The sequence below is a fragment of the Poecilia formosa genome, unplaced genomic scaffold (genome assembly GCF_000485575.1).
Source record: "Poecilia formosa unplaced genomic scaffold, Poecilia_formosa-5.1.2 Scaffold563, whole genome shotgun sequence".
Taxonomy (NCBI): Eukaryota; Metazoa; Chordata; class Actinopteri; order Cyprinodontiformes; family Poeciliidae; genus Poecilia; species Poecilia formosa.
This window is the reverse complement of record NW_006800502.1, coordinates 268,912-279,867: the sequence shown is the minus strand read 5'-3', so window position 1 is coordinate 279,867 and position 10,956 is coordinate 268,912. Positions and strand designations below refer to the sequence as shown.

At 37.2% G+C, this 10,956-nt stretch overlaps 1 protein-coding gene and 1 long non-coding RNA gene across 3 annotated transcripts in view; one reads left to right on the top strand and one right to left on the bottom strand.

Annotated features, from left to right (window-relative positions):
- The window catches only part of LOC107834260 (uncharacterized), a 12,890-nt gene extending 2,115 nt beyond the window's left edge, over positions 1–10,775 (top strand). Inside the window, exons 2-3 of the long non-coding RNA XR_001660048.1 lie at positions 2,982–2,987; positions 10,526–10,775. This is a non-coding gene — a long non-coding RNA (uncharacterized LOC107834260). The remainder of the gene's footprint in view (positions 1–2,981; positions 2,988–10,525) is intronic.
- The window catches only part of LOC103129659 (sortilin-related receptor-like), a 117,060-nt gene that overhangs the window by 22,304 nt on the left and 83,800 nt on the right, over positions 1–10,956 (bottom strand). For both annotated transcript variants that reach the window (XM_016665304.1, XM_007540832.2), the window contains one exon: positions 10,181–10,248. In XM_016665304.1, the coding sequence (XP_016520790.1) occupies positions 10,181–10,248 (68 nt within the window). The remainder of the gene's footprint in view (positions 1–10,180; positions 10,249–10,956) is intronic.

Below are 10,956 nucleotides of genomic sequence, written 5' to 3'. Positions count from 1 at the left end.
ATACAACTACATCTTCATTTTCCCTCCAATAGTGACCACAATGCAGAGAAATTACTGTATTTTATTTGCCCTATTCCGTTGACCTTATTGCTCAACATATATATATTTGTCTTATTGAGAGGGACTTGACATATCTCATTGAGATCTGATGACCTTACTTACTGTGAACAAATTGCTTTAATATTGCTAGTAACTACTGTCCGAAACGGTTGGGACATTTTTTTCATTTATTGACTCATCTGCATTTAATACTTGTGGGCCATTAAGACGCATCTCATTCAATAATGTCACTTTGGTAGAATAACTTATTTTATCACTCTGTGATAAACAGTTGTAGTACACTGACAAGTCGACTTGTTGCAGATACAAGTGAAGTTGCAACAAACAAATAATCTGTGTTTCCAAACAAATAATTCAAACAAATAATCCCTCTATAGTACAAGCACTTTGGAATTCTTGAGTGTTTCTCCAATTCAAGAACAACAAAAGTTTAAAAATAGAGAATTTTTAAGGCATACTTTAATTTTCACTATAGAAATAGTCATTAATATTGCACTTTAAAACTATCTAATTGCAGTTGAAGTACTGAACACATTTTATGTTGCAGAAATTTGATTCAGTTCAAATGTATTTTATTCCAAAAGGTAAATTAAAATGACATAATTTATATCATTAAGTATCTCCAGAGTCATAGATGGTGATGCCTGACCTGGAAGAATTTCCACCATCAGTAAGTCTTACAACCAATATGAAGAGACTTCTGACTGAAGACTGGCTGTATGATTGTCTCACAACTGCCCACACAACTCACCCCCAGCTTCTAGTCCGGGGGGGGGCCGGACTAGAAGCTGTTTTTTTGTTGTTGTTTTTGTGGGGGTTTATTACCTCAGAGTGACCAACTTTCTGTTTCCCCCAAGCTAACGGAGTGAGTCGAGTAATGTTTAATGCAGGTATTGTTAGCTAAATGATGCCTATCTAATGCCAAGATATCACGTTAAGCTTATTAACAAGGACAGGCTAATAGTATTGTTATCTACCATATGTTCAAAAGTGGGTAGTACTGGTTACATTTACTTGAGTAACTTTTTTGGGGGGAATAGTGTATTTATAGGAGCAGTTTTACTGCACTGTAGGTTTTTTATTTTACTAAAGGAATATTACTATTGCTACTCTTGAGTAGATTGATTTTACATTTAAAAAACAGATTTCAGAGACAGGAAACAACAGATACTTAGATTTCTGAAATATATGAGCTAATGTTTATGCAAATTTGGGTATAAATACTGAATTTTTATACATGTCACTGTTTAGATACTTATTGTTTATTTTGCACTAACAAACGGCCATTTTATTTGAAAGGTAACTTAAAGGTTTGTTTATGTATTTATATTCAAGTAAAAGCTAGTTTAATCTGCCCCTCTCCCTTCCCCTTCCTAAAATAAGTCAATATGCCCCCAGCTAATTCCTCTGGAGTTGGGTTTGTTCCACAGTAACATGTCCTGGATGACATCATCTGTTGTTAGCAGCTCTGCTAATCAACTTTGCTTTTGCTGCTCCTCTTTAAACCTCTCTGTTACAAAGTCAGAGATATGATCCTTGTTCAATTTAATTGATAGATCTTCCTCATTCTCTCTGCACCCATGAAACCTTTTCACCGCCTCTGGAATTTGGGGTCAGAGTTCAGATATTATGTGAGCTTTTGAGGTGCTCATCAGCTGCTCCAATAAGGCCCGTCACAATACATTTTGCTGGACAATAAATTGTCCCAAAATTATTGTCATTACCAAAAATATTGTTTTGAAGTCATTTTTGAGTAATATATAGATATATATTAGTTCACTCTCTAAAAAGACTAATAAACATTGATTTAGAAAAGAACACTAAAGACAGGGACTGGAAGATACTTTAAAATTGCCCTTCAAAAAATATTAATCATCAGAGTTATTGAGCTCATTTTAATTTGCCTTGTGATTATTTGATTAATTGATTAGTGTGACAGGATTATTCCCAGTTGCTAAAAAAAATCTAAACTTGTTGCCAAGGTTGCTCATCATTAAAAAAGTAAGAGGAAAAATTATTCCTGCTGCATGCACTTCATCAAAAGCCAGAAGGAGTAATTGTCCAAACATGCAACATCTTTTCATTCTCAGAATCAATCAGGTAAAAGAAAATCAGATTCTAGTGACTGGCCTGGCATCCCCATCTTCTCGTGATTTTTTTTTTCACCTCAAAACAAAGCAGCAATCAGAATCTGCACAATATTGACAGCAAAGCCAGCATAATAGGTTTGAGCTGCTCAAAAAGCAGATTGGCTGCAGCACAAATTGTCCTGTAGAGTACCACTACATCCAAGGCCATGTTAATAAACTGTCAATCTCTCACAGCAGTATAGGCTCTTGTGCCATTTTTATTTTGTGTCATCTCCAGTTTTAAGAGTGTTCTGGGTCAGAATGTGGTCCTGCTCCTGTGAGGCTGCTCTGTTTCTTTGGTGAGTTCTGGACTGAAGTGGTCACACTGTCAGACACAAATTAAGCGATGTTGCTATCCTTGTGGCTAGGAGCTCCCAGCTGCTGGTGTAAAATGCTCGAAGTCATGCCTAAATATTTTATTTATGCTTCGATATGCTTGTTTTTTTTTCTTTTTCTAAACAGGATATTCTTGCTGCACGAATTAGTATTTCAGATGTGTTAAGTTAGAAACTAAATTCTGTCTAACAACACTGCTAAACCACACCAAGAATCTGGACCTCATATTCTTTTTTTTTTTATTGTTGTTGACATGACATTTCTGAAGAAAAAAGTTGATTTGCCATTTTCCAACCAGAAACACATGGCTGTATGTGGAGCTATTTGTAGCCACCAGACTGGAGCAGTATGGAACAGTCGCTTGGCTTGCATGAATGGAGGTGGTTTGCTGCATCCTATCAGCAGCTTTCCAAAGCAGGCTGTTTTCCTCCACAGCTTGGACAGCTGAACAGAGAGACCAGTGTGTCGTCGGGCTGCCTCTCTGGCCTCCTTTCAAAGCTCCCAGTTCAACTTGCAGACGCTGTCTGGACTCTATCTGCTCCTTCCTCTGAACTAATCCCTAGGAGAACACTCAGAATGTCCTCACCTCTTTTGGTTGTTTTTATGTTCACCTGAGTCAACCTGCATATTAATGGCTTCTTGGCAGATTTTCAAGAATCCCAAAGCAATATTTTTAGAATGCATTAGCAAAAAGAAATTCCATTCCAAATTTCAGTAGAATGTAATATTTTTAATTTATGTACAGAGCAATATCAGCTGGTGAACAAAACTGTTATGGTTTAACCAACCTAAAACCAGCATTATGTAACTTAATTCATTTTTAGATATTATTTGTCATGACAGATATGTGAAAAAAATTGAGCTCCTCTGTCTTCTTCCAGTGCTATCAACAACCAATCAAAGTCAGGAGGCGGTCTTCGCACTCACTTGCACCTGCTCACCCCCTTCCAGTACCCCTGAGGTCGGCCACAGCTTCTTCCTGATAGCTGAGCCTGTCATGAATGCTAGGCTAGTTAGCATGGCCACTTATGACAGCGGATAAATATTTTTCCTGTCATGTAAAGTCGTTTCTCCACCATTAGCACACTGAACAGCAATTACATTAGGATAATTGACAGCTCCAAGACTGTTCTCCTGGCTCTGATTGGTTGTTTTTGGTGCATTTCTTAGGATAACAATATCTCAGGGAGGTGAGAGAGGAGATCAATCTTTTCACAGATTATCTGTCTCTTAAACAGCCATGACATCATGACAGTTTGAATAAATATGCAAAAAACATATTTATTCTGAAACTGGGTTTCCAGTTTCAGACGACAGCATAAAAGTAATGTGTCAAGAACAACACTCTTTGTTTGTGGACAATGCTACAGAGGAAAACGGACAAAAGTTTCACTCTTCCTACATGTAGACCCTTGTGAGTGAAAACAAAGTCACAAAAATCACATCCTGTGATCATAAGTTGACCTTGAACCTGAGCATAGTGCATGTGTGTCTTCTTCAGCTAAGCAGAGCCACATTGTTGCATTTCTAAGCAAAAATTGGGTAGCATGCATGCATCCAAAATGGTGGAATTTCGAGCAGCATATGGACACTTTATTTCTCTTACACCTGACTGGCCACCATGACATACTTTGCCGTCGGGTGAAGCACCTAAGAAGGGAAAGCGATTACTGGCCACAAAGCCACACTCGTGCAAGTGTCGGTCCTGATGAATCTGTAAATATTTCGCTTTTGCTAAGGGCTCATTTCTTCGCCCATAATCCAGTGAAGGGGCTGAAACCGAGTTAACATTAAAAATTGTCTCTAGAAACTTGTCTGTGACCTTTGCTTTTCTGACCATGACTTGATAGAAAATTGACGCTGTTAGCCTTTTTTTCCTCGCCTCAAACCACTCAGAACATTTACTCTGACCTCTGGTTCGAGCTTCAAGTCCCACAGGATCTTCACAAATATTAATGTCTTTCATAGATTTGTTTCTTTCTGGAAGATCCACCGGTGGATTATTTGTGACACATGTCTTGCAACACTGTTGTTTAACTGCTGTCCCATCTGCCTTCAAGCTCCTTGTCTGAAACAAAAAAGAAAAAAGAGCATTATCAATATATATATAGATATGTAAATTGCTTTTTTGTTTGTTTTCAGGGATTTCACCGCTGGATATGCTGGCACTGACTGCAGAGTTGGAAATGGCAAAAAGAGAAATCAGTCGCTTAAAAGCAAAAGTGGAACATTTAGAAACACACCTACAGAAAGAGAAGACGGCCGTACAGCAAGAACAGAAAGGAAAACAGTTTTGTATTGCGTTTCTTGTCACTATTTACATTTCTCTTGCCAAAGAGGGAGACTTTGATTTATGTTGGAAACAGAAATGATATTGGAGAAATGTCAGCGGAAAATGGGCTTTTTCTGACTATTTGCAGACTGAGACAAAACTTTGGTCTATCCAATCTAGCAACATGCTTTGGCATTTCACAACAGTCGCCAATGGAGTACCATGTAATGCTGTCAGCACAGCTATCTCCTCGGGTTCAACCTTTATCACCATGTAAATACAATGGAAATTTATTTTGAGAGCTGTCAAATTTGCAACGGTAATTAAAATAAAAAATGTTTAATGTGTTTGCTTTGTTTGCATTCATGCAATTGTAGTTACACTCTGAATCGGAAGACAACACAAGGGTACATAAAATTATTTTGATATAAATTTTGTTTCAAAGCTAAAGCGCAGACCAAAGGAAGCTAAATGTGTATTGAACTATCTCTGCAAACAAAACTTGTGTTACTGTTCATTCTTACATTTTGTTCAAAACCAACTATACATACTTTTTGTTCACGTCCACACTGCATTCCTTTGGTCTGCGCTTGCAGTTAGTCACGTGTCGCACCAGAGTGAGGTGGTTAATGGCCACAGGTTCAATCCTCAAACCCCGAGCCGATGGTGCTCCCCAAGCTTGTGGCATACTGGTGCAGCTCAGTCAGTCAGGGATCAAGGAAAAATTTTGAAGTTTGAAATATTGTAAGGTCTTAATGATGCCTATAATAGGTGAACAATGACCCCCAAGTCTGAAAAAAAAAAGTCAATAATAAACACATACATTATGAAAACCTTTCAGCCAAGTACAGCATAATGGCAGTACCAATACAACTTCTACACCTTGAAGCCTGTCTGTTACACAGTCTTACATTAGCTGAACAGATCAATATGCAATGTGCACCGTATCTGACATACATTAAAGATTTTATTTTACCTGAAAAGGCTTTTTACTAAACTATAATCGTGTTAGCCACGCTAGCACCGAGTACAGTGTATCAGGCCTAGGCACACAAACATTTGCCAACAACAGAAATCACTGATTTCAAAAGTAACCCTCAAAACCATGAATGCCCGACTTACCCAGCCTTGCAAGAACAGTAGGCATCAGTGATCTTGTCCACAGCTATATTTATGCTGAGGGAGTGAGGATCTGCTGTTTTCTTCATCAACCGGTAGCATTTAGCTGCGACGCGCACAATGTTGGAGGCATTGCGTGGCTCAAACACCTTGATGTCATCCAAAAAAGATGAAATGAACTTGTTGGTTCCCCTGTCCATTGTCGTGGCTGATATTTTTTGAAAATCCGGCAGAAATGCTACACTAATCGACTCAGAAATACTCTGCAGAGAGTCAGTTGAAGTGAAAGACGCCATGTTTACATAGAAACTAAGCTCCGTGAGGCTTTCTTTGTGAGACATGCAGCCACATGGGATTTTCAAGGGCGTTTCTGGGCGGAGCTTGGTAAGGTCCATTAGTATAGAACCTTTAGCAGAGCTAATCAGGACAGACTCATCAATCCTAGGTATACCAGATAAAATTAGGACCCACAAACTGTCACTGTATGCTGATGATGTCATATTGTATATTAGAGACCCAATAATTTCTATACCAAATATTTTAAAATGTTTGAAAGACTTCAGTGTAGTCTCAGGATACAAAGTAAATGAATCAAAATCAGAGGCCATGATGATAAGAGGGACCTGGCCCTCAGAATTATCCAAATTAGTGAGTTTCAACTGGTCACCTAATAGGTTTCGATATTTGGGAATCAATATTACCACGGATGTTTCCAAATTATACAAAGCAAATTATGGGAACTAGACTATTATGGACTAGTTGTCCAAGCAAATTATGGACAACTAGTCCATAATTTGCTTGGACTAGTCAAATTCAAAAGGACTTAGAAAGATGGGAAATTTTACTGCTTTCCTTTTTTGGAAGGATTGAAACAGTTAAGATGAATATTCTCCCCAGATTGTTGTATTTGTTTATGTCCCTTCCTATTTGGATTCCAACAACAAGATAAGAAAAAAAATGCAAAAAATTATATCTACCTTTATTTGGCAGAAAAGAAAGGCCAGAATCAAATTTACACAGCTGACCAGTGGTAAGCCTTATGGAGGTTTTAACTTACCAAATTTAAAATTATATTATTGGGCAGCACAATTGTATGCAACTGTAGATTGGCTAATAAAGAAACAACATGGCTGACACTGGAACAAAGCGCATGCCCTAAATTTTCATTACAGGCCCTTGCATTTTGCTCAACTGAAATCTGGAACAAGTACAAAATTACAAATACGTGGATGAAAAGCACACAAAAAACTTTAAGCATGATTTTAAAAAATATGAAAGCTCCTCAATCTGTCTAGGGCTATGTAGGGCTTTAAAAATTTTGGATATAATAGACTTTTTACCAGGGCAACAGGATTCAGGACTTCGAATCTGGCAAAACAAGAATTTAATTTTTATTGAAGGGGAGATTCTGAAATCACTTAGTCAGATGAAGGAGAAGTATGGGTTGACTGCATCTGATTTTTAGATATATTTGCAGTTGAGAAGTTACCTGATGTCCCATACTGAATGGTCTCTTCTTAAATCATGACCTACTGATTTAGAAATGTTCTTCATAAAGATCAAAGAAAAAAAATCTGATAAAACTGTGTCAAATCTCTACAAATGTTTATAGTCATGTATGACGGAAGGGCCTCCTGGGATAAAGGAAAGGTGGGAACTAGAAATGAATGTTGTGACTGAGGATGAAGAGTGGGAGCAAGTTTGTGAAAATGGACATAAACTTACTAACAGTCCAACATGGAAAGAATTTTATTGGAAAGTAATCGTTAGATATTTCAAAACATCGTATATTATTTCAAAATTTGATCAAGCTAAATCAAATTTGTGCTGGAGACAGTGTGGACTAGTCAGAGATCACACTCATATCTTTTGGGATTGTAAAAGATTAAAACATTTTGGGAAAGAATTAGAGTAAATTTCAAATATTTTACACATTTACATTGAATGGAACCCCCTTGTCTTTGTTCTGGGAGTACCCCCAAGTAATTTATTAAGTAAAGAAATACAGTACTTGTTTGGAATCCTTGTACTCGTAGCCAAAAAAATGATAACAGTATGTTGGTATAAACCTTTACTCCCTACTATAAATCAATGGAAAGAAAGACTAGTGAACGTTTATACAATGGAGAAAATAACAGCAAAACTAAACATGTCCACTGATTTATTTAAGAAAAGGTGGAACTCTTTGATGACATATTTGCAATTAACATTGTAGCAAGTAAAATAAATTTAAATACACAAGTATACTCTTTATATGTGTATTTAACATATGTCTCTGTTAAGATGCAGGCAAAAGTTAATTAAGGAAGATTTTCCCTTATTTCATATTTCATGTTTGTAATCCATTTGTAACCTGTGTTTTATATTCCACTGAGCGGTGGAGAAAAGACTCCTTAGAACTTCAACTCGCCGAGTTGTTCGGATGTTATTGTTCAACTGATTTGTTTGGTTGTACTGGAAATTGATGTTTGTGACTTAATGTGCTAATCATTGAATCTGAATGCATAACTAATAAAATAAAGTCTTTGTTCAAAAAACAAAAAAGAAGTCAAACAGTCAGAGAAAAGAATGTTAATGTACTCCAGTAGCTGTTTAAACGGCCCTGGAGAGAGTTTTCAAAACCATCTGTGGTTCAACTAGAAAACCACACGTTCATTTTACAGCAATCCTCGTGCTGATTAAAGTCACCAACAAATGCACCAACAGCCAATTTCTCCTTTGACGCCTTGGGAAAAAAAACATCCATCCTACTGATACCCCCTCACACAATTCTTTGTTGCATCCCTATCACTACCTGCATTTTCATAACAAATGTGTGCAAATTTTGTCAACATTCCACTAATGTCGAAAAAAACACTTTTCCAAATGTGGCCCTTCTATTAAACAATTAAAATCACAAGTAAATAAGTTTGTTCACGTGTGACTTATGAGACATAAAAAAATGTCACGCCATCATCCTCCTACCGCTTCTTGTCTTGTTCTTCAGGGTTTGCACCAGTGGCAACCTTTGTTGGATGTTTGTTGCTCATGTGACTTGTGTGATGCAAAAAGTGTTTCCATTGCAGTTTTGCAAAGTAAAACTATCTCATCCTTTATCACAAAAGTTAGTTTTTTTTTAAATTGGCATATTTCCATTAAGCAAATTTATTTTCAAAAAGTAAAATTGCGCAAGTATACAGTCAATGGTAATGCAGCCGTGTTATTGGTTTGGTCACATGGCCAAACCAATAACACATGACCAACCTTCTCGCCTCTCCCTCCAGAAACAAATGATGACAAGATGGAAATAAATATTGATTGTTAATACTGGCCCATTTTGATTTATGGGGACGAATTACAGTGCTATACCAATTTGTCAATGTCAATTTATTTATATAGCACATAAAAACAAACGCTGTTGACCCAAGTACTGTACAATTCAATAAAATAATAAGAACATAAAAAATATATATAGAAATAAGGTTAAAAGAAAATACAAATATAATCCTTAACTGTCATAAAAGAAACTCAAACCCTGTTTAAATCAAACAGCTAAAAAAAACAAAACAAAGTCTCAGCGGTCCATAAATGAAAAGGTAAACCGTTCTAAAGTTTAGGAGCACAAATTGCAAAAGTCTGACCACCTCTGAATTTTAACCGGAATCTCAGAACATCCAAGAGAAACTGGCTGTTTGACTCAAGCACTCTTTCTGCAGAGTGCATATTTAGATCACAGAGATATCCTTTTCAGATTTAAAAAATAAGCAATGAAATCTTAAAATCAATCCTACAAATAAACAGGCTTTTTACCTGTCAAAAGACAATTGTCCATCCCTAATAAATTTAGTGGATGACATGTTAAAATTCACATAAATGGTGGTGAAATTTTGAGAATGCAAAAGAAAGACATGGGGGTTGACTATAACAGACAATCAACCCCGTCATCTGAATAATCTGGAGCAGAATGTCAACTAGATGTCTTTGTGTCATCTTTAACATTGTTCAACCTGGCCAACTAATTGTCCACATTTACCCTTCTTCAACTCTTTCAGCCATGAAAGCATGACGTATGATGCTGGTGCTGACATAACTGAACCCAGCTGGATTTTCCAACCAAATGTTCTTACATTCCACTGATATTTTCAGGAAGGAAGAATCTCCTCTTTTTTTTCACTGTAAATTCAGAGAACATACCACAGAGCCCAGAACACTCCTCCCATTCACGTTACATTCACACTCCTGTGCAAGGTCTGAACATCACAAACAGAGACAGCTGTTGTCTTACCAAAAGTAGGTCTTCACATGTTCCTGGATCAACACCCACGTCTCCCCAAAGTCGTCTGACTTCCACAGCTGTGGAGATGGAGATGGATGGGTGAGTGAGGGATAGTGGGGGGAGGCAGGGAAGGAGGAGGAGAAGAAAGAGGGGGATGATGAATTTCAAAAATGCAGGTCAGACTGATTGCTATGCTCCAGCTCTCACACATATGACAAGGGAAACTGCTTGAGGAAATGCTTGAGCTGAAGGCAGGAAGACAATTATTCAAAGCTTTCTAAAGCTGATTTTCCATTACAAATATGCACAAGTCCTTGTCTATATTCTGCAAATGTAAAAAAAAAAAAAAACTAGTTGGTTACACTTTATTTGACGGGGTATGCATAAGACTGACAAGACATTGTCATAAACAAGACATAACACCTGTCATGAACATGAATAAGTCTTCATGAATATTTATAACTATTGTCATAAAGTGTCATTTGGTAAAATGTCTTGTATTATCCGAGTCTGGAGAATCTTTTATTTTGAAATTCCTTTAAACAGATTCTCTCGTTTACGTCTTGCACGCCAACATTGAGCCCACAAGCAGCAAAATGAGTAAGAGACACATGTATTTGAAAAGTTTCTTTGCGAAGGTGCCTATTAGCACAGAAAGAAGAATGAATTTATGCCTGTAGGTTATTCCCACATTCAAAGCCCGATCTGCATGATTATATGGTGACTGCTCCGATCTAAAATCGAGCATATTCAACAGGCACGTGCAGAAAGGGGAGCTTGAGCAC